Genomic DNA, 26,063 nt, shown 5'->3' on the forward strand with positions numbered 1-26,063 from the left:
CCAGCTCCTGAAAGCCTTTACCTCCAGGAGATGCAGAAGGGAAACCTGGAGCAAATTCAGAGGCAGGTCTCTCCTAAGGTCACCCAGGGGGTGGGGACCCAGTCAGGTCAGGAACGCAGGATGAGAGCTTGGGAGCTGCCCAGAACTCCTGGGCCTGAGGAAGAGGGGCCAGGTGGGAAATGCTGTCCAACCCACAGGGCAGCCGTCCCACGAAGGCGGCCATCTCAGGACAGGGATGCCACCTTGAGCTCGGGCACTGCCCTGCTCAGAAACCAACACTGCGGACAGACTGGGAATTGTCAGCCCCGGATGAGTCCCTTGAAGACCAGCTCTTGCAATCCGGCATTTCACACATGGGGAGCTGAGAAAAGGAAGGGACTTGTTCCAGGCCACCGAGGCGGCTGGCGCGGAGCCAGGACCAAATCCTGGCCAGGATGGCCTGCTCCCTTCCCTCCCTCCAGGGTCTACCGGGCAGGGACAGAGAGCGTCGTCAGATCGAAGGATCCCTTGGGGTCACGGCGGGGCAGGAGTCAACACCCCAAGCTGGGCGGCCCCGAGGTTAACAAACGTGGGCCCCCAGCACCGAGGTCGCCGGCGCGCATCCAGTACCGCGACAGAGGTTCCCGGGCCGCTGCCCGGTGTCGCGACAGGGCGGGGCTGCCCGGTCACCTGCATTATCTCGAAGATGTGGTTCTCCTCCCCGTACTGGGACATTTCCGGGGGGATGTGGTGCGGGGCAGTGGTCGCGTCCATGCCGCCGAGCAGCGCGACCGCTCCCTGGTGACCGTGGTCGCTAGGGGCGCCGCTACGTCATCAACGCGCGCAGCTCCCTGGCAACCACGGTCGCTAAGGGCGCCGCGCTCCTACGTCATCAGCGCGCGCCGCGCCGGCCCGCCCGCGAGACTGGTGCTGGGTGGGGTCCCTGGCTCCTTGGCCAGCGCGCCTTACTGCCTGGGACAAGTGCTCTCCCCGCCCCAGCCTCGCTGTCCCGGCTGTGCGTCTCCAGCTGCGGCCTTCTAGGGCCAGACGTGCCCCTGGTAGGGCCCCCCCCGTGCTGAGACACCCAAGAACACCCCGAGGGCACGTCGGCCCCAGGAGCTTCGTGGGCCAGCCCAGGCTCTATTCTCTGAGCCTCAGTTTCCCCATCTTTAAAATGAAGAATAGATGTGAAGGAGGGTTTTGAAGAGGGAAAGGCGTCCAAGGGGCGAGCCGAAAGGCCGAGGGTTCTGTTGGAAACTCTCCGGCCAACTTGCAGCTTCCGGGCCCCAGGACCTCCCGCCGCCAGCTCCAGGGGTAGGGCGAGGCTGCCACGTGACCCGATTGCTATGGCACCCGCGGTAACAATCCGGCCCGCGGCCCCGCCCCTTCCCATCCCGACAGCCTCACCCCACCCACCCAGCCTCCCAAGCCCCGGGTAGGGCCTCCCTGCCCCTCTGGGGCACCAGACACTCACGGAGGCACTACCGGCTTCAGGGCGCTCTGTGAGTGAAGGCCGCTCTAGGACAAGCAAGGTTAAAGCGGGCCGGGGGCGGACCCCCCAAACCCCGGGTTCTGAAACTGGGGGGGTGGAGGAGTGGAGAATGGAGGGGACCGCTGCTGCTGCCCTGGGAGAAGGATGGGGTGGGACGTGGTGCGGGGGAAGGAGAACTGCGAGCCGTGTTAATCCCCAGTGGGACGAGGACGGGCTGGTATCGGACGCAGTACTGAATTGGGACTCTGGCTCTTGTCCGTTGCCATTTTTGGTAGGAGTTACCGTTTTTGAGCTCTCTGTCCTATCAACAAAACTGTGGTGTCTATGTACCTTATGGAGAGGGAGTATGGCATAGTCAATACAGACAGGCTGGAGTTCAAATCTTGCTCCACCGCTTACTAGCTGTGTGAGCCTGCTCTGTGCCTCACTTTCCTCCTCTATGGAGTGGGGATTGTGGGAGGATTCCATGAGCTCATATATTTGAAGTATTAGATAGTAACTGGCATGCAGTAAGTCTCCAATACATAGGGGCCACTATTAGTCATATTATTTCATTTAATCTTTGCACCAGCCTTGAGAAATAGGTAACTTCATTCCCGTTTTATAGAAACGGGAGGATCAGAATGGTGAATAGCTGTTGGCGGAGTGACTTTGGGCAAGTCATTTCCCCTTTCTAGGCCTCTTTCCTCATCAGTTGTTGATCTTGGAGCATTAGAATCAGAAGCCTCCTTGAAGAGCTTCTAACTGAAACTGCCTCGTTTTACAGATGGATAAACTGAGGCCCAGAAAGGGGGAAACTCTTGGCTAAGTTCACTTGTTAATGCAAGGCGGAGCCTGGGCTGGAACTTGGCGTCCCGACTCCTAGCCAAGGCCTTTTCCATCAGCCCCTCACCCAGAGACACGCCCTCCAAGGATATGAGGCTGCAGCTGTGCCTCTCCCCTCAGAACTGCTTCCTCGAAGCGTGCACACCTTGGTCGGCTTGTCAGACCCAACTGCAAAGACAGCTGGGGAAGAAAAGGAAGCTGCTTCCTCTTGGAGCAAAAAATACAATCACTAAGCCAGCAGTTTGCACTGGAGAGCTCCAGTTTGCTTCCTGGACATTTCTGAAATGACTTGCCTTTCTCCTCATTTATTTTAAGCCCTAGGCGCTTTTCATACCATGATTTAATCTTCTTTAGCAGCCTGGAAAAACACAAATCAATTAAAGCCTAAAACCTAGTGGGTAATCATTTTTCCCTCCCTCCTCCCCTAGATCGAGAAGTACCTGCACCCTGTGCCTTTCATCCAGGCTAATTTGGCTGGTTCAAGGGACGATCACTTTGGATAGCTTATTACAGCTCCTCTCATGACATTCCTGGCGTGCATGTCACAAGTCGCTAGGATCAAGAACTGAGTCCCTTTTGCTCTCAGGGGCTCTTGGGGCCACCAGCCAAGGTAATGCTGTATCCCTGAAGAACTTGGCAGCCATGGAAGCCCCACGAGGGTGGCAGGGAGCCAGGCACACAGGCAGCCCCCTGAATGCTAGTCCACATTGCTTTGAGATGGAGAACAGTCTTCTGGGAGTGGAAGCGAGGCCCAGAGGTGTAGCTAGTGCATGACCCCTGTGAGGGCTCGGACAGCTTTTCAGGCTCTTGGTATCCCCCACCCACCTACCCCAAGCCACAGTCAATCTGATGCCTGGCATGCTTGTCTCTGAGGACCATCACAGAGGGAGGGAGGTATCCAAGTTAAGGGCCCAGACTTCATAAAGTCGGGCAGAGCTGAGTGGGAAACCTGACTTGCTCACTTCCTAGCTGTGTGACCTCAGCTCCATCATCTGTCATGTAGGGATACTCGTAGTACCCCATTCACAGGGCCATGGTGAGGACCTGAGATAATGCACATCCAGGTTTTTCCTAGAGCCCCATCGAATAACCTGCTGTAATTCGGAGGACTGGGGTGAGCCGTCCAGGACCTTGCTGGGGGCTGGAGCCCAGCCCCTCTTGCAGACTGTGTAGCCCCTCATTTCCGACATCTGCATCCACTCCCCTGCTTCATTCTCTCTGCAGCAGTGCCCTCGTCTACACTACTATTCTTTCACTTATCCCTACTGTCCACCTCCCACTCCAAAAGATAAGTTCCTCCAGGGTAGGGAATCTCGTCTGTCTGTTCAATGCTGTGTATAGCCCAGCACCCGGAATAGTGCCTGGCATGTGCTGGGCAATGCAGAAGGAATGAATGAACAATGAGTGAATGCATGAAGTGCTTCTTACCCTCTTTGGCCTTCAGTGGTTCTTCTCATAGCTTTGCCTGACACTTGGGGTCCCTCAGCCTCACCCTGCCCACCGCTGCCTTCTGCACTTGCTCACAATATTCCCACATCCCCACCTGCCAGCCTCTAACCCAGGGTCCCACCCGCTCTGCCCCCCTGCTCTCCACCTCTCCAAAGCCCACCTTATTTTCCAGCCTCCCCTCCTCCGTGGCAGCCTCTGCCTCTCTCAGGGTACACACCATGCCTGTTGTGGCATTCCCCTGTCCTCGCATGCAGCCCGTTTAATCACATAGCTTTGATTGCTCCGGCAACCAGGCACTACTGCATTCCAGGCTTTGGGCTCCACACCTTACACCTGCCGTCTCCTGCGGTGCATGTCAGGAGTGAGGCTCAGAGATGAGCAGCTTGCCCAAGGCCGGAAAGAAGTGGTCGAACCCGGATTTGAACCCAGGACTGTGTGATGCCAGGCCTTGGGTTTTTAACCACCACCATGATGGGGGAAGGCCAGGCGAACCGTACACACTCCGCCTCCTCCCCGAACCTCCATGCCATGCTTCTAGGTCTTCACTTCCCCAGTCGTGTGTGAGCCCGGGCCGGCACTACTGGAGGCAAGTGACGCGCTGCCTCGGCACAAAACTTAAGTGGGAAGGCGGGTGGGGTAGTAATCAAGACAAATGATATTTAAATGCACTATCTTAAAAAGTCAAAATTAATGCAAAACTCCATTTAGAATAAAATATCAAAAACGTAAATAAAGACAGGAGCGGTTTTGCTGATTTTTCCTTTTGCTTCAAGCTTCAGTACGACAAGGCACGGCACTGCACCGAATCCTGTCTTTACTTAAAATTTCGATATTTTGTTCTTCGTGGACTTTTTGGTGTTCGCTTTTATTTTCTTAAGTAGTGTGTTAAATAGTCTTACCTGTCTTGATTGCTGACTTTTCTGGCACCCCCTTACATTTTGCACCGAGGTGAGTGCCTCACTCGCCTCAGTGTAGTCCAGGCCCTGGTAAGCCTGTCACCATGGGAGGCACAACAGAAAACCTCAGCACCCTGGGTTTACTGTGCCTGCCATTTCTGTCTCCGGGCGGGGGTGGGGGGACTTTGGCTGTATATGGGCCCCACGGCATCCCCACAACCCTGGCTCCCCTTCCTGCTTGCCCACTTCAGGTGGGGGACTGAGTGGGGAGGAGGCTGAGCTGGAAGGAAGCTACTGCCCTGCCTGGCCCTGGACCAGACCTGTCCCCCATGGAGCTGTGGCTGCTCTGTTGGCAAACACAAGTGCTATGGCTCCCAGGGGTGGCCTCAGGACACTGCCGCTGAAGCGTGCTCTATTTACAGTAGACCCACTGGAGTTTATGGGGTGCAATTGTCAGGGTCCCTCCTGGCACAGCTCCTTTATGGCAACCTGGCTGCGTGTCAGCACTCAGTCCAGGTCTGCGGCTCCATCTCTCCAGGTTCTCTGATTTACAGCTCCCGTCATGTCATGGAGGCCATCTTCTGGTCTGTTCTCCTTGCGTTTCCTTTCATCTTTGATGCCATCTCCTCTTGCCATAGAGATGCCCTCCCTGGCTCCAGCCCTGCCCTGGGCTCAGGAGCTGAGGAAGACACAGCAGAAAGAAACATCTTGCGGCTCCATCCTATTCTTGCTTCTCTCCACCTGGGGCCTGCAAGGAAGCCTGGAATCAGTCCCTCCCCACCCCCATCCTTGCCAAGTGTTCTGGCCCCTTCCATTTGCAGCATCTCATTTGGACCCTACCTCGCACAGCCTCCTCTGACCCCCATTCACATAGGGCATGTGCAAGCCTGGGCTCCGTGTGTGCTGGTGCCTTGTGGTGGAGGAGCAGCCCGCTGTGGCAGCTTTGAGGATGCTGGTTAGACATCAGGAAGCCTGGGACCTTGGGTATCTCCCGCACAAGCTTGCTGTGACACCCTGGGCTTCAATTTCCCCCAGAAGTCAAGGGGAGTTGACCTACTGAGGTCCCTTCCACCTCTAACATTCTACAAATCTGTGACCTGGAGCATTTTGCATGCGCTCAGCAAAATTGTGATGTCATGGAGGGCAGAACCCATAGCCTTCTCTGCTCACAGAGGAGATTCTAGACTCGTGGGACCGCCTGGATCACACCAGGGACAGTCTGTGAGGCACCAAAAGAGAGCATTCCCCGTGGTGTTATTGTTTCCAATCAGGGTCATTCCTGCACTAACAGGGGAGGCAGGGAGGAGTCGCGATCAGCCAGCCCTGCCCTGGGAATGGGCAGACCTGAGATCAGGGCTCCTGCCCCAAGCACACAGCAGGGAAACTGCATCTTCTGGGACTAGACAATCAAGTGCTGACTCTTCCCCTGCTTAGCCCATGGGAAAGAATGCCTAGCCTTTCCCACTAATTTAAGAGTAGCAGATGTTTTAAAAGAATTTGGTCCAAACTGATAAAAATCACAGATTTTACAAGCTGTGGCATATTCCTTGATCCCAGCTTTTGCTGACACCACAAGGAGGCATCAGAGGCTGTGTGTGTGTGTGTGTGTGTGTGTGCGCGTGCGCGTGCGCACACGCGCACAGATACCCCAAATCTGGAGAAGCTGAGACAAGAGAGGTTCTTGTCCACAGTTGAGGGAAAGAAATCACATTTCATGGCAAAGAGTGTGTCCTTGGAGGGTAAATGGACTTAGGTCAGGCTCAGCTCTGTCGTGGACAGCCTGTGGGATCTTGAGCAAGTGTGCAGCCTCCTGGGGCCTCATTTCCTTCTCCGCACAATGGAAATGAAAACAGTCCCTGCCCCCCAGGGGTGTGGGGAGCCGCTCGGCGCAGCACTCCGCCGAGAGGAGCTGTGGGCATCCTTCTCGACTCCAGAGCTGGATCCTTGGTCTGGCCCCTGGGACCTCATGGCTCTCCTCTTCCTCCCCATAGAGTCCTCTTCTCTTGTAAATGACTACTGAGGAAGACAATGAATGAGGTGAAAGAATCCCTGCGAAGCATCGAGCAGAAGTACAAGCTCTTCCAGCAGCAACAGTTTACCTTCATCGCTGCTCTGGAGCACTGCAGAGAGAATGCCCACGACAAGATCCGGCCCATCACCAGCATCGGACAGGTGATGCCTCCGGGGCAGGCGGGCGGGCAGGCGGGGCCAGGGTCTCAAGGACCTGCCATACCCAGAGATTCCTGCATGGCACCAGGCCCAGTCCCCTCCCTTGAAAGATGAAAAAAAACCTGAGGCCCAGAGAGGAGAAGCACTTTTGTGCCAGAATCAGGCTTCAGATCCTAAGTGGTGGAATGAGCCATTCATTCACTCCCTCACCAGATATGTGAGCGAATAACAAAGTGGTTAAAAACGTGGGTTCAAGACTCAGCTGGCCACCGTTCAAGTCCTGGCTCTAGCACGTGCCACCTCTGTGACCTTGGGCCAGTGAGTCACCTTATCTACAGATGAGAGGAGCATCTAAAATGAGAGGAGCAGCACACACATCCCAGGTCTCTCATGCGGATTTAGTGAGATCCTCCGTGTACAACACCCAGCCCGTGTCTGGCCTTGTCTGCCAGGCCCCGGCTAAGTCCTGGGGGTACAGTCAGGAGCAGATGCGCATGGTCCCGGCTGTCGGACTCCGTGGGCTTTGGGGAACTCAGTGCGCCCAGCACATGGCTAGTCTCGTTTGCAGACGTCTTTGTTGACCCCCATCTCCTCATGGAGGAGCTGCTGTCTAAGTTGGCTCTGCAGGACTTGGGGCCTCAAGACCCAGCGAGCCTTCCAGGAGCTTACGGGTGTGAGCCGCAAGCATCAGGCCCAAGCGGCTGTCCCCAACGGGACAGATGCCACCTGCGGAGGAGTCGGCTTGTGGAAAGCTAACCAGTGTCAGGGTGGGGTGGGAGTGGGGCCCAGGGCTCAGAACTGCTCAGGAGAAGCACACAGGCCCACGGAGAACAGCAGCCCTTGCTGGCAGCACCCTTCAAGAAATGATTTTTTCTAATTTTTGTAAAAATTTCAATTTTTTAACTTGAAAAATTTTAAACGTACAGTAGACAAACACCCATATAACCTTGCCCTCAATACACCAATTTGTAATATTTAGCCAGGTTTGCGTGATCTCTCCAGACACACACCCTCTTTCTCCTGAACAATTTGGAAGTAAATCGGCTGCATCCTTTTTAGCCCATCCCCCAAAGGCTCAGACTTCAAGGGCACTGGACAGGTTTTCAGTGTCAGGAAGGAGCACCTGAGACCTCCCACCTCTGCTCAGAACCTACATCAGTGCTGAGTGACCCCGGCCCCTCCCATGCATAAGGGTGTAGCCTTCTTGCCTTAGGTTCAGCCAAGGCTTTTGGTGAACAATGGCCCTACACATTCTGACTCTCCATGTGAAGTGTTGACTCCCAACCCTCAGCCTGCCCTCCCTGGACCAGAGGTATCCAAAGGTTACCTGCACACACACACCCTGTAGCCCAGGGATGCTGCTCTGTTGTGGTTACGCCACGGTGTAGGTTCTTCCCCCTTACAGAGCTACTGTACTTGGGAAGGAACCACTTGGGATCATTTGGGAAGCCATCCCCTAGCCTCAAAAAGGCAGCTGGTGGCAGCAGAAAAACCCTGGTTTAGACTCAGAACTTGATGGGTGCTGGAGGAGGCAGGTGATACCCCTTCCCCTGCATCATGGAGACTAGAACAATTTGACTGTGAAAGGGGTCAGTTACTCCTGCCTGGCTCGGAGCCAGATGCTCCCCAGCACAAGATCAGGCCTCCTGCCCTTGCCCCATCTCAGATCCAGTCACTGGATGGTCCCAGGTCACTCTGGAGAGAAAGAGCCCTGACCCAGGAAAGATCCCCATTCCCCCCAAGGAAAGGGATGAAAGTTGATGAGCTGTAACACTATTCTTAGCACCTTTTATGACTTATTCAGGAAAGGGTTCCCTACTTCTGTGTCTGAAACACCTTCACAGGGGAGGGTTAGTTTTGTCTTTGGTATTTAAGCCCTTCATCCTCCTAGTTGATTTTTGCCTATGGTGTAAAGTAGAGACTCAGATGGATCATCATTTTCCTCAGCTCCACTTACTGACTTGTCCCTCCTTTCTCTACCTTGGAAACACAGGACATTGAAACTGCAAGGGATTCTAGTTCCTTCTGTTTGCTCCTCAGTCTAAGTGGCCCAACCCAGCACTGTGTCCTCTAAGTGGGACCATGGCATGAGAAGTTGGGGCCCAGCCCTCTTTGCTTAGGTGCATGGGGACTGGTGAGGGGTACGAGCCCGGAGCTATTGAGCTGGGGATGAAATCCAGCTTCGTCACTTCGCCACTGACCGAGCAGGTTATTTTACCTCTCTGAGCCTCTGGTATTTATCTGTAAAATGAGGATTTAAAAAGGTACCCAGCGTATAGGGTTTAGGTGAGGAGTATGTGAGTTCAGGGCTGCAAAGCATTTTGCACAGTGCCTGGGACACTTAATGATATCAGCTGTATATATAGAGTGGTCTGTACACTCAAATGCATAAATGTTACTCACATCTCCCCCCGTGACTCTGGGAGGGTGGGAGGAACAGGGTGGCTGCTCATGGATATGTGCCCCACAAACCAGCCGAGATCCGCATTGGTGCCTCCCAGCTCACGTCACGCTGGCCTTTGCAGGTGCAGAACTACATGGAACACCACTGCAACAACTCCACAGACCGGCGCATTCTGCTCATGTTCTTGGACATCTGCACGGAGCTGAGCAAGCTCTGCCAGCACTTCGAAGCCCTGCACTCTGGCACCCCAGTCACCAACAACCTCCTCGAGAAATGCAAAACCTTTGTTAGCCAAAGCAGTGACTTAAGCAGCCTTAGAGCAAAGTAAGTCCCTTCTGGTCCTGTTCCTGAGGCCTCAGCATGCGCATGTGAGGAGGGGGTCAGGGGAAAGGACGGCAGAGGAGGGTCCTAGAGGAAGGGCAGGCTTTTGTTGAGAGGGGAGGTAAGTCTGAACTGATGAGGCATGTGCCTACTATCCAGACTTCCCTAGGTGAGATCCTAGGCCCACCGATTTATTGGAATGACTCTGACCCAACAAATGTTTTGGTTTTTCCCCCCCCCCAAAAATGGTCTTAATGAAAACGGAAGATCCTGAGGCCCCAGATATAGTAGGACACAAACTCTCTCACTGGAGCTAGCACCCAGCAGAGGGAAGCTGGTCAGAAAGCAGCTGTTCCCAGAAGCCCACAAAGCAGCAGCAGGTCTGGAGCCCGTTCCCATGGCGTCAGCACCACCAGTGTGGTTCCCCCATTCCAAGCCCTGCGGAGGCTGTTTAGATATTAGGGTAAGAAGAGCGAGAGGGACTAAGCAGAGTGTTTTGGAGCTATCACAGCAGTTTTCCACAGCCCCGAATCCAGGTTTCTACAAAATGCAGGCAAGTGCTTCATAGCTCCTGCCTTGCAGGATTACCTGGGGCTGTTGTCCCCTAAACCTGCTGACCCACAATGTCCGAAACAGAGCCGGGCATGGTGTGGGCACAGTCCTCAAGCCTCCTGAGGGGATTCTGATGTGCAGTCAGTGCTGGGATCCTGGCAGAGTTCCTGAGCAGGGTTCACCGGCCCTCCTGCTGCCCTGCAGGTATCCTCACGACGTGGTGAACCACCTCAGCTGTGACGAGGCCAGGAACCACTATGGAGGCGTGGTCAGCCTCATCCCCATCGTCCTAGACTTAATGAAAGAATGGATCGCGCACTCGGAGAAGCTACCCCGCAAAGTGCTGCAGCCTGTGAGTGAGCCCCCGGAACGCCAGGAAGCCACGGGGGCAGGCACTCATCCTTCCCAGGCCACAGGCACCAAGCCTTGGTTAAGAAAACATGAGTATAGGCAACTTACAAAAGACAGCTTCAAACCTAAGGGGAAAGACAAAGGATGTGCTAAACCTCCTTGGAGACCACCTGGTGGGAAACTGTAACTCAGCTGGTGACCTGCTCCATCCCCATCCCAAACCTGCCCGCCCCCAGGGTGCTTTGTTGCTAAACTTGGTTTCCACTGGTTGATCTATTTTCATCGGCACCCACAGTCCCTGCGATTTATTAAGCTCAAAGGGGATGGCCCAATATATTAGTGAGAACCTTTCTCCCACTCTTGCTTTAACTCCTAACTTCCTCACCTCTGAGCGTCAGGCTCTGTGCTGATGAAGAGGACCCCTGCTTACAGTGTTGTTGGTGGAGGGTGTCCTGGGGAGGCTGGTAAAGCGCTAGGGGCACTGACTGCCCACCCAGGTCCTCTCTGGGCTCCCACCCACCACCCTGCCAGGCCCGCCCACGCTGCAAGTCCAGCTTTCCAGGTGGAGCCATCAAGCTGGAGGAGACTGCCCAGCTCCTTTCCCGCCACAGTGGCAACTGTAGGCAAGGCACTGCTCTCTGCTCCCACCTCCCAGGATGCTGAGGGTCAGCACGCTGAACTTCCTCAGTGTGATTAGGTCTCTGGACCAAAGCCCAAAGGGGAACAAACATGCCTTTCCTCCTTTACGTGGGAGAGGAGGACTGTGAGAGAAGCTGGAAGCATTCTGACTGTGTGGCTCCTGCACAAGGACAATCACCTGACTTTCACAACATAATTAAGGCCCAGACCGTGTAAAATGTGTCGCTGGCTTCTGAGCTGGCCAGAAGTACTGTCTGACTGTTGGTTTTTCCCTTCACAGGGGACGACTTAGCTTCTGTATTCTTGCTTCCTCGGGGGCGACAGTCAAGAATAAAGTGTTCTACCACCTCTCCGCCTGGCTTGGCTTCCTGGGATTTACCCCTTAGACTAGACTGATCCTAAGACAACAGAAGCCAGTGGGCAGTAGCATCCCAAACAAAACAACTAGCAGAGAGCAACCTCTATAGACAGGCGTATACCCAGTTCCAGAAAGAAGGTGCTCTGAAGAGCTTTGTGCCAAAGACCCTCAGAAGGCCAGCAAAGTAACTCCTTGTATAGAGCATCTGAATTCTCCGGACAAAATTAAAAGCTGCCACCTCTGAGTCTTTGTCTCAAAGGATCTGCTTCCACTATTAAAATGGGCAGAGTATACTGACTTCCAGGGGCAGCTGGGCAGGGGCAAGCAGTTGAAAACCACATTGCAAATGGAGCTCTTCATCCCTGGTCTTTCCCCAGCATGTCCCAAGCAAGAGGTGGTAAGGCCGGGGAGACCTAAGCATCGTTTAAAGGTTGTTTCCTGCCTTCTTCCAAACAGCTGAGGGCACGTGGAAGGCGGTGGATGCTAGCCGCACGTTTTCATTGGCACATGCACAGAACACAACTGGCAAGGCTCAAGCCCAGTAAGCTGTCAACCATGTCAGTATCACTTAGGCTCTACCAAAAGGGCTGTATTAAACCCAAGGCGCCGGCTGACCCTTAGGAATGCAAGCACACACTAAAAGGAGGGCTGGACGGCAGTGCAGACCCCGTGGGCCTCCTGGTTTTGAGTTTTCTGGTAGGGATGACTCAAGCCAGCACCTCCCCCACCACCATGCCACTCTTCGGGGGAAGGGCATGAATTTGAGGCAGATAAAGGTAGGATTTGTGTGTGTTTGCCAAGTGATCTGCCAGAACGAAAAGAGTCAGAGACCACAGCCAGATTCCACTTGTCACACCCTCCTCCAGGCACCTGAGGTACCCAACGAATGCAGACCCTGAGGCTCCTGCGTCTTTGGACTGGTCCCTACTCTGCCTGTGAGGCCCTCAGGGCCGACACGAGTCACTTCATGTCAACACAGCAGAGTAGTGCAAAACAATAAATTTTTATTTGTTCACAGTTAAACACAAGCAACTGCCTTGACATTTTAGAACATTCTAAGAAGGACAGCAAACCCTTTTGATTCCAATTCCCATTCACTAAGATTGTACCATTTTCTCTTGCAGTTCATGTTTATGGCATCTGATGTGGATTGTTTGACATGCTTTTAAGTTGAGGCGGGAAGGTTGAAACCTTTTGACAAGAGATGACTTTCTTAAATTTAACTAAAAGCAGTCAGTTAAAAAAAAATCTGTTTTTCACTGATGGGACGCTTTTAAACTGCAAGTTAGCCACATATGGTTGATCCATGATTGAGTTATAAAACTAGATTATGTCTTAGCAAAATCTGTTCCTCCGCAATATATTTGTGGTCCATAGAAGTCTTCTGAAAAGTGATCACTGATTCCTCCTAGTGCAAAATGCCTGGCTGCCTCTTTGATAAGCCAAAGTATCTGCTGCATGAAGCAGCACCGTACCCTCCTGTCCAAACACTGCATCAAGGTGGGGGAAGGGAGGAGGGGTTGGTCGGGGGGGGGGGGGTCTCAAAACTCGCAGGGGTCTTCTCTAAAAGATCTAGTCCCATGTTTCAACTAGCCTACTTATCCCAGAGGATGCACAACTTTGTGGCATTGGGAAGGGAAGAGGGGAGAAAGTTCCTCTGTCTTCATTAACTCATTTCAAGGCCAAAAGCAGTCGTGGGCGCAGGTGCTCGACTATCCCAGGCAGGTTTCACTTGTAGTTACAGCCACTCTTCTCTCAGGCGAACATACACAGACTGCAGGACAGTGTGGAAAAGGTGGCAACACCGCTCTCCCTGGGCACACCAGAGTCATGGGCCAGGAAATGAGCCACATGGGGACAAGGGTCACAGCAGCAGCCGAGGGGCCAGGCCCCGACCTAAACTTGTTCTTTCACCTACAGAGAAAAGCTTAATCAAGTGCAATCAATTCCTTGGCAGCGGTCCAGGGGAGGGGAGGGTAGGGGCACATGTCACAGAACTCTGGATGTAAACAGATACACAGACATCTTCAGACTGGATACGTTTTCCCATACTCATTGCCAGTCAGTCGTAGAGCATGTACCTCCAAGAGTGAAAGTGCGGCAGAGTAAGGGGTGCTGACTTGGATCATTTCACAAAGGACAGCTTTCTTCCCCATGTGAGATGTACACTCCGGGGTGGGATCAGGCTTCTCCCGGGACCACTCTGCAGAGGGCTGGCCTCTCAGAGTATCTGCAAAAGGTGGGTGGCACTCCACCTCGACTGCAGTCCTGGACTGAGCCTTCACTCTGCTCAAACCCTCCTTAAACCTGTTCATACTTTCCACCACCTCTTAGTGCCTTCAGTTAGAAAAACTGTGTATCTTCACAGAGTACTTTCTTCCATTTGTTCTTCAGTTATCTCTTTCTGGCTTCAAGTGGTATGTTCTAGTATTTGGTGAAAATTCACATTGGCTAGTCACAGCACATCTGTTATGTTCTCTACACAGAAACACCCAATGTTTTTATTCTTCACTGTGAGTCTGAACCTCCGTGGTCCAGCTCACACAAATCCACTCATTGCCACGATCATTTCATTCATCCTCTTCTACACAACTGCTAGAGTTTTACCTTTCTCAACAGAAACACCGGAAACTACATGTGCTGCAAACGAGAACAGCCCAGAGTCTGGAGTTGTTTCCTGTTGCCCTGATTTTGCCCAGTGAGGTGCTGGCCTCTTTGGCCACGGTGGCATGATGGGCTAATTTTTCCAACTGTCAGTGGCTTCCAGGACCTTTTCCTGGATTGTAACAGTTTACTTTTTAAGAAAAATTCAGACTATTTCCCCCTAAACACAGTACACACATTCTGGCTCACAAAGTAGCTTATTTATCATTTCTCTCTCCACTTAAAGAGCCTAATAAGAACCTTCAGCAGCTTATTCCCAAAGGCTAGGCAGTTTTCTCTCCTGAAAATCTCTGCTGACAAACCTAGGGAGGTCATGTCTCCTCAGCCACCTTACAAGGCTAGTCTTAGCACTCATCTCCAAGGAGACCTTTTAAAACTTCTTGACCCAAGAAATGACCTTTCTTTCCTACCTTTGGATTTCAGTCAGTTTTTGTATTCAGAAGCAGATACTTCTTCCAATCCCACAGTAATAATCTATGTGGACTTTATGGCAGAGCCTTGTCTCAAGCTTTTTAAAAATTCACCAACATTCTGTGTGCTGGAGGTCCACTTGCTGATTTACCTGTAGTAGATTCGGGAACTCATTTTCTCTCTGGAGACCAGGCTGCCATCTTCTTCTACCCCTCCTCCTTCTGCTGCACCCCTCCCCCCACCCCCCAAATAAATTGTAGTGCTCCTTTTTAAACAAACTTCATGCTGCCCAAGAAGCAGGCTCCAATCTTCTCAGGGTCTGTGCTAACCCTGGTTAGTGTCAGGTGGGGATCAGGGTAAGTTACAGACATTGGTCAAACGGCTCGGAGGCAGGGAAGCTTGCTCAGAGTGACTTTGGACTGAGGGTATCCAATCCTGACATTTAGGAATACCATGCTGCTTAATCAGTCTCAAGACAGGACCTGTCTGTAAAGCTAACTGCTCTAATGCCTTTGTCCTGCCGATTCCCAGACCTGAGTTCTCTCTCAGGAGCTCCTCTACTATCACCTTTCCATCCTTAAAAATACTTGCTACAGGATAATCAAGTCCTGTCCACTCTTGGCACGTTTATCATTTTCAAAACCAGACCAAACCTTACTACTAACTCGAGTCCTTTGCAACATAAAAGCCTAAATTTTTAGGTTGGTAACATCCACAAGACTCCAGGCCCTAACCCCCAAGTCTTGGCTGAATAAAACCCATGGCCTCCTAGAACCCAAAGGAAGCTGAGTGCAGCTCTTCTGGGTCAGCAAACAGACACCCAGGCCAGAGGGATGGTGGTTTTACCTGCCCATGGAACCTCCAGCCCAGGCCTCAGTCCACTTCACCACACTGCCTTCTCCTTCCCTGTATTTTTGCAATCTGCCTGTTTTTTTCTTTCTTTGCATTGGCCTCCTTGCCTTTGCCAGCTGGTCAGGGAAAAGGCTTTGACTTAAGTGCCTGGTATCTTTGCTCTGTGGCATAGATCTCTTGGGCTTGTGGAGGGGGAAAGCATTTAGAACTGATTTCAATAGTTAGCCTGAAACACTTTTTTCCCTTTCTGAATTTGTTCATGTTTTCCTTTTCTAAAACTGAACTAGGAAACTAAAACGTGTTCGATTTTAAGCTTTCCTTTGGACAAAGCTGAATTAAACGTGTGGTGTTGTTAATACCCCACACTGGGCATCCAGCAGCAATTGCTGGTGCTGGGCTGGGCTGAGAGCAGTCGGGTCCACAGCCTCCCTCAGGCTGGGAATCAGTCAGTCACACCCGAAAATCCTGTCCCGAGGAGGTCTTCTGTCAGTACAGCCTTGGTGACAGGGAGTCTCTCATTATCTAGTATCCCTTTGTTAGGAATACTAGAATATTTATTGCCATAGTTAAAAAAAGAGACTTTTACCCTCACGTGCTGGAAGCTTCCATATGCAGTAAGATTTCGTACCATCACAGTTTGTCTTTTCCTCTTCATGGCTGAACCCTTCTATACTTTTAACTAAAAGAATAGAAAGAGAAAAACCAAGTTCATCAGCTCTTTCCTACCAGTCTCTCCTCGCCTCAGCTGGAACACTAGGCAATAATTCTTAGGCTTCTAGCATTTATTTCAGGAGCATTTGCTGAGTTCAGATTCTCTGCCACTGCCAGTGTCCAGACTTGTGTCACCTCTCATGAGTGCATGTGGGCAGCCCAGTGGGTCCATGGCAGCCAGCCTTTGCCAACACTCTCCAAGACTCTGCTTTAAAATGCTCTACCATTCCTAACATTTGGGAGGGTAGAGCTTTGAGCTCCCTGGAGAGTCAGCCCCTGAAATTTACAATTGGTGTGAAAAAGCTGTTACCTTTTTGGTGGCCTAGAACCTACTACAGTGAGACAACTCTAACAGCCTGAGAAACATTGGTCATGTCAACTTTGAGGAGAGTCTTTGGGCCTTCAGAGCCTTTCTGCTGCAGTGTCACAAAGAAGCTGACATACACAGAGGCGCATGGGAACACAAAGGGAGGCAGACAGATGGAGGAGCTTAACCACAAGGCTCAGCTGGCACAGCCCAGCCAGGAAGGGCAGCTCCTCATCCACAAGTACTTCTCAAGTAACTGCTCCAGTCACCGTCCTTCCCTCCTGCCAAGAGGGCCCACCACCCACACAGCAGCCTGCAGTCAGAACAGTACCAGCTTTCGAGCAAACCCCAAATAAATAAGAGGTAGTGGGGAAGGGGGACAAAGCATTCCCAAAGAGGATTATGGTCTCCACAATGCCAGCTCCAGACTCTTCAAACAACACACGTTTGTTCACACAAATCTTTCTAGCAAGCTTATCAGAACCGCCAAAAGAATGTAAGGGTGAATAAACCATTGTTTTTCTAGATCTGCTGCTTTAGACACTGAACTTCAGAACCAAAAGCAGTGAAAATGTCTCATGTAAAAAACTTTCACGTGAAGATGATCAGCTTTGCATGCTACATCCTCCTAAAAAGGGACAAAATCAGACTTACCTGCAACGCCACCAATTACCTGGGCTCATGGAGAGCCAACCCAGTTACCTCAGTTTCAGGAAAGGAGAGTGGTGTGTTAGACTCAAAGATTCAATTTGGCCTCATATTGCACAGGTTTGAAGGACGCAACCATTTTGGGAGAAAAGGAAGAAAATAAAGCTACTGAGGAACACAAACTGGCCCTCGGATTAGTACACACTGCTAGGTAAATGAGAGAGAGGTTTTGGGCGGGCTGAGGGGAAGGTTAAGAGGCATTTCAATGCCAGATCCAAAAACCATTCTGCATTCAGTCAACTGTCAAAAAGACCTCCACCCCATTTCCACTGCGTGAGCTAGCCACTCAGACCCTGGAAATAGGATAGCTTTGAAACGTGCATTCACACCTCCTGTTCTATGCCAACAATATGCAAGTTAACACTGATTGACCATCATCCTTAGCTGTGTTCATGATGAGTCTCATTGTAGTCCATGATATGGAGCTGTCCCACACTGTCCGGGTTTGGGGGAGATGGATATGGGCCATCTAGGTTCAGGGGAGTCTTGGCTTCCACACCTGAGTCTTTGCCCAGTTCTGTCTTTAGGGTCTCAGAAAGGCTACTGATGGTCATGCTGTCCTCATCACACTGGCTCTCACTCTTATTACGAAATAGCTCTCGAGCCTTCATGCCCAGGAAGCTTTTCGAACTGGGAAGTGAGCCAACAGTCGTAGGGATGCTGGTAGAGGGCTCGCCCACGGCAGTTTCCCACCGACTACTGAATGGGCCTGCCCTCTGGTTTGGGGGTTTCTCCGGGGTAGAAAGCTCACTGCTGCTGCTGCTGCCTCCGCCGCCTCTACTTCCACTACTGCCCCGGGTGCTGCCAGGTCTGGGGGGCTTGGTCTCACCGTTGTGGCCAGATGCCTCTTCGTTGTGCCCTATTACAGAATCCGAGCAGCCATCATTACAACAGTCGGGCCTGTAAGAAACCCAGGCAGGGAAAAAGGAGTTGGAGACAGTAGCGTCCGTGGTTTGGGAGGTGTGGAATTACAGGGACACTTGCTCACTCTGCCACTGAACTCTGCTAGGCCCTCTGTGTTTTTTAACAGAGGACAAAGGCATGAGATCGCATCAAGAGAAACATATGTCCAAACTAGGGATGTTAGATGCAATCTTTTTTTTTTTTTTTAAGATTGGCACCTGAGCTAACAAGTGTTGCCGATCTTTTTCTTTCTTTTCTTCTTTTTCTCCCCGAAGCCCCCCAGTACACAGTTGTGTATTCTAGTTGTGAGTGCCTTTGGTTGTGCTATGTGGGATGCCGCCTCAGCATGGCCTGATGAGCGGTGCCATGGTCTGCACCCAGGCTTGGAACCAGTGAAACCCAGGGCCACCCACCAAGTGGAGCACGCAAACTTAACCTCTCGGTCATGGAGCAGGCCCCAGATGCAATCTTAAACATGAACACTTCCTGTGACCATATCAACTGGGGCCCAGGAAAAGGAACACAGGAAGATCACTGGGCATTCTGAGAAAGGGCAGTCAGGTGTTGCTCTGGAACAGGGGGAGCTTAGTGCTGCAGCCCTGTCTAATCAGGCCGGAACTGCTCTGAACACCACACGATGCTGTCATTGTTCTGTTAGCGGGAGCTTAATGACAAGGCCCGTGATGCCAATTCTCTGTTCCTACCTTTCTTCTGCTGCTTCAGCTGCTTCTGTTTTTTCTTCTTCAAGTTTTTTCAGGAGGCCATCTTTCTCCAACCTGCCATATAAATCTAAGATCTCCAATTCAAACGCTTGGGTAATCCTTTTCTGAGCTTCATACCTGCTCTCTGCGGCCTGCAGCTGTCCTCTGAAAGATACAGACCACCCCAGAATATGGGACGTTCCACTTAACAAAGAATACATCAGTGCAAAAACTTTTGCCAATAAAATTACCTTGCCTGGAGTTTGACATCCTCTAAATATTTCTTCTGTTCCAAAAGAAGGTGGTCTTTCTTGGCCAAATGAGATTCCAGTTCCAAAATCCGTTTCTGGGAGGTATCGAGCCTCTGATTCTGCTGGAGAACGTGGCTTCTGTTTTTTTCTAGTTCTTTCCGATATGCAGCTTTCATCATTTCCACTTCCTAAAAAATGGATTGGAGTTAGTACTTTTAGAAAATGAACATGCCATATAGATTTTGAAAAGTCAAGGTAATAAGCAGTGAGAAGGTACTTTAGTACACTGTTGGTGGAAATATAAACTAGTACAACTTTCTGGAAAGGAAGCTAGCAGTAAGTATTAACCTAGTAACCCTTCCCTGAAATCTATCCCTAAGGAAATCATCTGAAACAGAATACACATTTTGGCACAAAAATAATCATCACAGCATATTTAGAACAAAAAAACTGGAAACACTGTTAGGTTTGCTGTCAAGGAAATAGTTAAGTAAATGAAAGTACATCTTATAAGTTTTAAAAAATTATATGTATCAGTAAAAAGCAGACTATAAAATCATGTAAATAATATGATCAACTATGTAAACATATATATTCACAAAACAGCAAATGAAACTATGCCAAAATTCAGTTTTAATTTCAATGCAGTACTATTGTGGGTCATTTGTTTTCTTTCACATTCTTCTCTCTCTCCTAACACTGGCTAAGGCACAGCTAGAGAATGCAACACGAAGAGAGCAGGTTTGCTCAGGCAAAGCACTTGCAGATCAGGTACCCTGACAACAGCCTGCCTGCTGACAAATCAAAACAGCTCAAAACCCAGAGCAAGTACACACCAGTGCTCAGGAAAGAGGTGAAAGGGATACTGTTCTAACAAACACGTGTTACATGTGTGCTATGTTTTTACTGTGGTAAAACACACATAAGTAAATATACATCACATAAAGTTTACCACACATTTGTTGTTTTAAAAAAGATAATAAACCATAAGGAGCAAGGAGATGGGCTTCCACGAAGGCACCCCTGCCTCGGAGATGAGTAGTGAACCCAACACTTCCTCAGCGTAGAATGCTGTAATTTAAGCTCAGAACTGGGCACCAGATAATGCAGTCATCACAGCTGTCCCTAATAGCTCCAAACTTTAACACAGGTTAGGTGAACAAATCAGACCTTTGTCATAAGTGGCAGTAGTTATTTATGGAGAATCAAACAAAGCATTGAACTAGGAACGCCCATGCCACTTCACTAACCCTCACAACCATCGCATGAGGTGCTACACCCAACACCTACCAGCCATCCCCCACCTGAGTCTCAGATACCCAGCCCTCCTCCCTCCACTTGACTGAACAAGAGGACTGAACTAGCTCCAGGTTCAGCTGCAGATCCTGACAGGTTCAAGGCAATGACTGGGCTACGGATGGGCACACGACACAATCCTGGCCAATCACAAGGGCAGAAAGCCTGGCGGAGGGTTCCTGGGAAAGGTTTCCTTCCTCAGAGAGATTGGAAGGAAGCGGTGCTCTCCTCTTCCACAGGACATCATGGCATCTACCTGTGATAGCTGTAATTGTGGCACTCACCTTGCAACCATGAGCACAGCTAGCCCAAGGACAAGGTTGACACAATAGGTCAGGCAGCACAGAAGAGTGGAAAGAACCGGGCTCCTTGATGTTGTCTCTAAACTGCTGACTTGACCAACCTGGAACTCACCAGCCTCAGGACATCTTCTCAAGTGAAATAATGAAACTCTGTATTGTTAAGCCAGTCTAGTTTCTTTTTTTGTTGCTGCTTACAACTGAAGCTATCCTGTTACAAGTCAGTATCATCACACCCATTTTATGAACAGTGAAACAGGGCCCAAAGAGGTCAAGGGCTTGCTCGAGGCCCCAAGAGTACAAGTGTTCCAACCAAAAGACAGCACCACATAAGCCAATCTATCTATCCTTTGTAAGGAATGCATTTAAGTAAGCTTTTTCAGAGGTTCTCTTGTCCCTTAGGTCTGTTTTCCCCTCTTTCTTTTTCCAGAGCCACACTCCAAAATAAGTGGTAGCTGGTTTCTAGAGAAACTTCCACATTTAACATCCTTCTACAGGGACTCTGAATCTGAGAGCTGAGAAGAGCTGAGAAATAAGGAGTAACTCTATTATGAAAATTTAAATCTCTCTGGTTCTAAGACTACTCTCTACATTTGGCCAAAAAAGATGCTTTACAAAGCATAAGCCCAAGAAATCCTAAAAAGAAAGCCCATACGTGATGGAGAAGTTAGTGACAGGAAGCATCTGAGCATTTACTATTAAAATTCCATTCCCAGCTCATTCACTAACATTACCTGAGGCTATTTATAAAGTGACATAAAACTTCTGCCTCAACACCATTAGTGAGGCACTAATTAACGTAAGATCATCCCAATGTTGGCCTTGTTGCAAGGACTAAACCATCATCTGCTGAAATTAGAGTCAACATTAAAAGGAAGGAAAAGTATGTATACCAGTATATTCCCACAGTCCTGAGAGTAAGTTAAACAGAATTGGCTCCCCATCCTTTTTCTGTCTGTCTGTCTCTCTTTAAAGGGGGAATGGATAAGAGAAGAGAAACACTTATAACACCTCCTCTGTACCAATTACCATTAGGTGTTTTCATTTATACCTGATTTAATTTCAAAGCAACCCAACTAGAGGAAACACGCGCATGTGATGGCTGAAAAGGGCTTGTGGAAAGGGAGACCAGGGAGAGGTGGAACGGACGCCAAGGCTGCTGCGCCAGTTCTCAGGGAACACTTCATAAAGCCACTGTGTGTGACATGCCACAGACACCCTGCCTGGGTCCTCAGGCTTCCCACCCAGGGCTGGCTCCCCAGGCCCCAGCATACCTTCGTGGTGTCTGAATGCTTGTTCTGCAGTTGTTCCAAATACAGCTCGTTGACCTCTCCAAGAACCAACAGCTGCCTGTTCAAGAACTCCATCTGCTGTTGGACTGACTCACTGTTTGAGAGCTAACCAAAACACATGCAAGCAAAGTGAAAGATCCAACAACACAAAACTAGCAAATGGACATTAAACAGGGAACCAGCTAGGAGCACGCCATTTCAGTGCTGGGGCAGAATAAATAACTCCCATGGTTTCAAATTCCCTAACACAATGGCTGGTGGAGATGAAGGCATCCAAGGACAAGGAAAATGGACAGAAGTGCACTTCAAAATTTCGCTAAGCAAAGGGGAAGAAGTACATATGCGCCACATCAAAAGTGGTCACCCATAGGGTGCCTAGAGAAGACGTATGTGCATATATCCCTACAGCAGGGCCTCAGGTCCAGGAGGATAATGCCCCAGGGAAAACTCACCCATTCTTTTTATTTTTATTTTTTATTTTTTCCTTTTTCTCCCCAAAGCCCCCCGGTACACAGTTGTATGTTCTTAGTTGTGGGTCCTTCTAGTTGTGGCACGTGGGACGCTGCCTCAGCGTGGTCTGATGAGCAATGCCATGTCCGCGCCCAGGATTCAAACCAACGAAACACTGGGCCGCCTGCAGTGGAGCATGCGAACCCAACCACTAGGCCACGGGGCCAGCACCTCCACCCATTCTTGAATAAGTGATTTATAGAGAGTGCAGTGACCCCAAAGAGGGAGGGATCATCACTCAAAAACCTGAACAAACTGTTCACATTTCCGTAAATAAGGTACTAAGAAAGAGTTCCTGGGATATACACAGACCAGGGCTCAGGCCGGATAGTTCTCTGTTGAGGAGACCGTCCTGTGTACTGCAGGATGCTTAGCGGCACCCCAGCCCCGCCCACTCAATGTCAGTGGCACCAAAAATGTCCCGGGGGGGCAGCATCATTCTCTTTCGGGAACCCCTGACATAGATACTCAAGTAATACATTTGTCCTCTCTGAAGGCAGAAGGTCAGCAGGTGGTGTGAGCACAAGCCCAGCTCGCCCCATTTCTTACCTTCTGAGAAACCTGACTGAGCAGCAGCTCGGTGTGACACACCTTGCTGTTGGCCTTCTTTAATTCCAGGCGCAGCTCCGCAATCATGTTCCTGCAGTCCTCCAGCTTTGTCTACCCAAAGAGATGTGCCATGAAGTTACAGAGCACTGCCAGGCCAGGGCACACACCACCTGGCTGTCGGCCCAGAGAATTGGGAGAGCCTAGTTCCTCAGTTGCTCTAATATTCTTGGGCCATCAGTATTTAACTTCTTAGTTTTAAAAAGTAAGTTACGGTTGATTTCTGAGATCCTGATTTGTTTAACAAAAGAAAAAAAGACCTTAGATCCACAGTTCCCAAACTGTGTGCCAAAGAGCCCTGGGGCTACACAGCAAATTCACAGCGGTGCCATGGGGATATTTGAAATTTTTGAGAGAAACAGTGACATCTGTAGGTCATCATGTGAACTACTAACTGGAGGTAGTTCAGTTTCAGTATTGGATGGGCTACATGCCTGTGGATGATGTCATATCTTTGCAAAGCTGGGCTTTATGTGGTTACTGCGATAAAAATCACCAAGCAAAAACCAATGTGAAACAGGAAATGAGGGTATCAGTGTCCGATCTGATTCCAAGGTCTGAGACTATGCAGTACCCAACAGGCGCACACAAGGCATTGGGAAGTAATTGTGGTCATTTAAAAATGAAATTTAAAACATTTATATGTACTATTTTCAAACAGCTACTAATTGTCACTAAGTTATTTAGATGTACTTAATAAGCAGAACTATTAGTTGTCTCTTCTGGCTGCAGAGTGCCAGGGAAAAAATGACTGACGTGCTAAGGGAGCCACAAATTAAGAGACCTCAGGCCTAAATAAAGCATACTGATGTGAAAGCTACCTGCCAGATCTGAGAGAAGCAGCTCACCCCAGCTAAGACCAATAAGGCGCACTCACGCCCTCTCTTGGCTGACCCTGCCAGGGGCTGCAGTTGGTACCTGTAATTCCTGGCTCTGGTTGTAGAATTCTTCTCGGTCATGCTGCAGCTGTCTGATCTGGCTGTGGAGCTGGGTCACCACTGTGTCTCGCTGCTCCTGAAGCTGACTGTATCTGGCTTGTTCTTTCTGCAGACTAACCTTCCATATCTGGATGTCTTTCTCTTGTAACTTCAACTGGTCTTTCTAGCAGAGACCAAAGATGCCATCATTTTAGCTGCCTTCCAACATGTGCAGTGACGCTCAAGTTTAATCCATGCTGCAAATGTTTCCTCTAAACAGTAATATGCTGCCCTGAAACTGCAACCACAGGCCCAGAATCTGACGGCTCACTACTGTCTAATTCAGCTTTAAGTCAAGGGTTACCAAATTTCACACTGGCAAAGGATCCTAAGTTGCTTACAGAACTTTTCTCAGGGATCACCTTGTTCCCAATACCTTCGCAAGTCCCAACCAGCAGCACTGGAATAAGACCTCTAAGACAGGGAACCGACGAGGGGCGCGGGAGTGATGAAGGGTTACTGAACACTCACCCTGCGCCGGGCACCGGGCAAGTGCTCACGGACTTGACTTCTAACACCGCAGTGAAAAAGCAGGCGCCGCTATTATTGTTCCCCTTTTATACAACGGGAAACAGAGGCTTCGAGAGGCTGAATTACTTTCCTAAGGCAATAAGTGGTAGAGCCAAGGCTCAATCTCCAGGTCTGCCTGGCTTCACAACTCTGCCACAAGTTTTCTGCCATAAAAGAGTTTCAGCAGAGCTGGTTTCACAATTGGAGACACAAAATAATCTTCTGACTCTGTTATCATCATAGTCAACTACCAAGAAACAAGCACAAAGAATCACTCATCCCCACGGTTTCCAAGAGTTGCAAGGGAATTCAGAGATCTAGCTGCTCACGTCTTCACCTCAGAGACTAAATGACCTGCCTCAAGGCAGACCAGACAGCAGAACTAGACCGCAGCTCAACTGCTGCTCTTTACAAACCATCATGCGGACCCACAACAGAACACGCCATGAACCCCACCTCCCCCCAGGCCCAGCGTGCTCACCATGGCAGCATTGTGCTCCTCCAGAGCCGCTGCCTTGATCACCTTGCGGAGGAGCCGCCTGTTCCGGACAGCGTGCTGCTGCCTCTTAAAACGCTCGTAGAGCAACTGGTTGTGCAGTAAAAGCAACTGGTTACGGAGAGTGCGGATCTCATCTGAGGGAGGAGAGCCTGATTTTAAAGCAGAGGGAGGGTGGCAGAGATGCCTTTTACATATCGTTCAATGAAGCCCCTGCCCACGGTTCTGTTAGCTTAAGAAACACAATTCTTTAAGAAACAAACCACCAATCACTTTGCAAATGACCACTTGGTTCCCAACAGAGTCATTCCTTAGGAGAGGGAGGAAAAGTATTTAGTACCTATCTCCCTTTTTAAGGACCACAAAGGGGTATAATGTGGGAATATTTACTTTTCCCCACACACCTAGAACGAATGCATATAGAGAGAGAGATGCACATGTATCTAGATGTATATGCACACATTTATCTATTTACAGAAGACTCCTTTTCTTCCTCCCGGGCCCGCTCTGCTCTAGGACCTCTCCAGCACCACCGCCTCCACTGGGGTCCGCTCTAGGGCAGCCTGGTGTGAGGTCTGCACCTCCTGCACTTCTACTCTCAAGCTCGTGATATTCGTCACTTTTCAAAAATAGGAAATGGTGACTTGCAACACTTGATATACGATTTAGCCAAGCAGATGACCTGGCTGGAGCAGCAGCAAAGGGGAGATGTCTCCTATGGGGCACACCTCCTTCAAGGACAGAAAAGGAAACAACCAAGCAGGATCGAAATGGGCCTGATGTGGAGCTAAAGTAACAACTTTACCTCCAAAGTGGGTCCAGTCGACAGACTTGCTGGGTAAAGACAACCTAGGAAGAAAGGTTTTGAGTAACAATGTTACCAATCTTACCTAGAAAACACTTATCTGGACTTTTAATTGGAGCAAGGTTAGGTCACTTCCTTGTGTTCAAAAGGGGCAATGGCATAGGACAGTTCCAAACTCAAAGTCCCCATGGAGTTAGAGGAGGAGCCATACAGCGACTGGAAGGGTTATGCCCCCATTAAGCATGACCAAGCCTCCAGCAACAGGCCCTAACTGGGACATCACGCTGCGGCCTATGTTTCTCAGCCAGCTCGCCAAGGCCGCTGAGTGA

The 26,063-nt window shown here is 50.3% G+C and overlaps 3 protein-coding genes across 24 annotated transcripts in view; 1 reads left to right on the forward strand and 2 right to left on the reverse strand.

The window, feature by feature from the left end:
• Nucleotides 1-1,267, reverse strand: part of AK8 (adenylate kinase 8) — a 132,205-nt gene extending 130,938 nt beyond the window's left edge. For 2 of the 5 annotated variants that reach the window (XM_070251989.1, XM_023629214.2), the window contains exon 1: nt 670-1,267. In XM_070251989.1, the coding sequence (XP_070108090.1) occupies nt 670-753 (84 nt within the window). In that variant the 5' untranslated portion in view covers nt 754-1,267. The remainder of the gene's footprint in view (nt 1-669) is intronic. The other 3 variants (XM_070251990.1, XM_023629219.2, XM_023629220.2) reach the window with 2 other exon arrangements.
• SPACA9 (sperm acrosome associated 9) lies at nt 703-11,429 on the forward strand. Of its 13 annotated transcripts, none has more exons than XM_005605900.4 (6): nt 703-1,511; nt 2,725-2,906; nt 6,633-6,813; nt 9,336-9,538; nt 10,292-10,439; nt 11,358-11,429. In XM_005605900.4, the coding sequence occupies exons 3-6, from the start codon at nt 6,670-6,672 to the stop codon at nt 11,367-11,369; spliced, it is 507 nt and encodes a 168-aa protein (XP_005605957.1). In that variant the 5' UTR covers nt 703-1,511; nt 2,725-2,906; nt 6,633-6,669; the 3' UTR covers nt 11,370-11,429. The 13 variants fall into 13 exon arrangements, with proteins under 13 accessions (XP_005605957.1, XP_070108099.1, XP_070108102.1 ...); XM_070251998.1 differs by having other exon boundaries at nt 866-1,037; XM_070251997.1 differs by having other exon boundaries at nt 1,348-1,481.
• Nucleotides 11,430-12,419: 990 nt separating this feature from the next.
• The window catches only part of TSC1 (TSC complex subunit 1), a 51,190-nt gene continuing 37,546 nt past the window's right edge, over nt 12,420-26,063 (reverse strand). For 4 of the 6 annotated variants that reach the window (XM_005605905.4, XM_014736111.3, XM_001498348.6 and 1 more), the window contains exons 16-23: nt 25,735-25,778; nt 24,915-25,081; nt 23,865-24,047; nt 22,890-23,000; nt 21,813-21,935; nt 18,944-19,131; nt 18,696-18,857; nt 12,420-17,988 (exon numbers count right to left, since the gene is read on the reverse strand). In XM_005605905.4, the coding sequence (XP_005605962.3) occupies nt 17,469-17,988; nt 18,696-18,857; nt 18,944-19,131; nt 21,813-21,935; nt 22,890-23,000; nt 23,865-24,047; nt 24,915-25,081; nt 25,735-25,778 (1,498 nt within the window). In that variant the 3' untranslated portion in view covers nt 12,420-17,468. The remainder of the gene's footprint in view (nt 17,989-18,695; nt 18,858-18,943; nt 19,132-21,812; nt 21,936-22,889; nt 23,001-23,864; nt 24,048-24,914; nt 25,082-25,734; nt 25,779-26,063) is intronic. The other 2 variants (XM_070251972.1, XM_014736112.3) reach the window with 1 other exon arrangement.

The sequence above is a fragment of the Equus caballus genome, chromosome 25, assembly GCF_041296265.1.
Source record: "Equus caballus isolate H_3958 breed thoroughbred chromosome 25, TB-T2T, whole genome shotgun sequence".
Classification (NCBI taxonomy): domain Eukaryota; kingdom Metazoa; phylum Chordata; class Mammalia; order Perissodactyla; family Equidae; genus Equus; species Equus caballus.

Excerpts from the sequence above, each read along its gene's own strand:
- SPACA9 (XM_014736108.3), top strand. The coding sequence starts at position 6,670 with ATGAATGAGGTGAAAGAATCCCTGCGAAGCATCGAGCAGAAGTACAAG. Across the intron at positions 6,814-9,335 it reads CCATCACCAGCATCGGACAG|GTGCAGAACTACATGGAACA; the intron begins GTGATGCCTCCG and ends TGGCCTTTGCAG. Across the intron at positions 9,539-10,291 it reads TTAAGCAGCCTTAGAGCAAA|GTATCCTCACGACGTGGTGA; the intron begins GTAAGTCCCTTC and ends GCTGCCCTGCAG.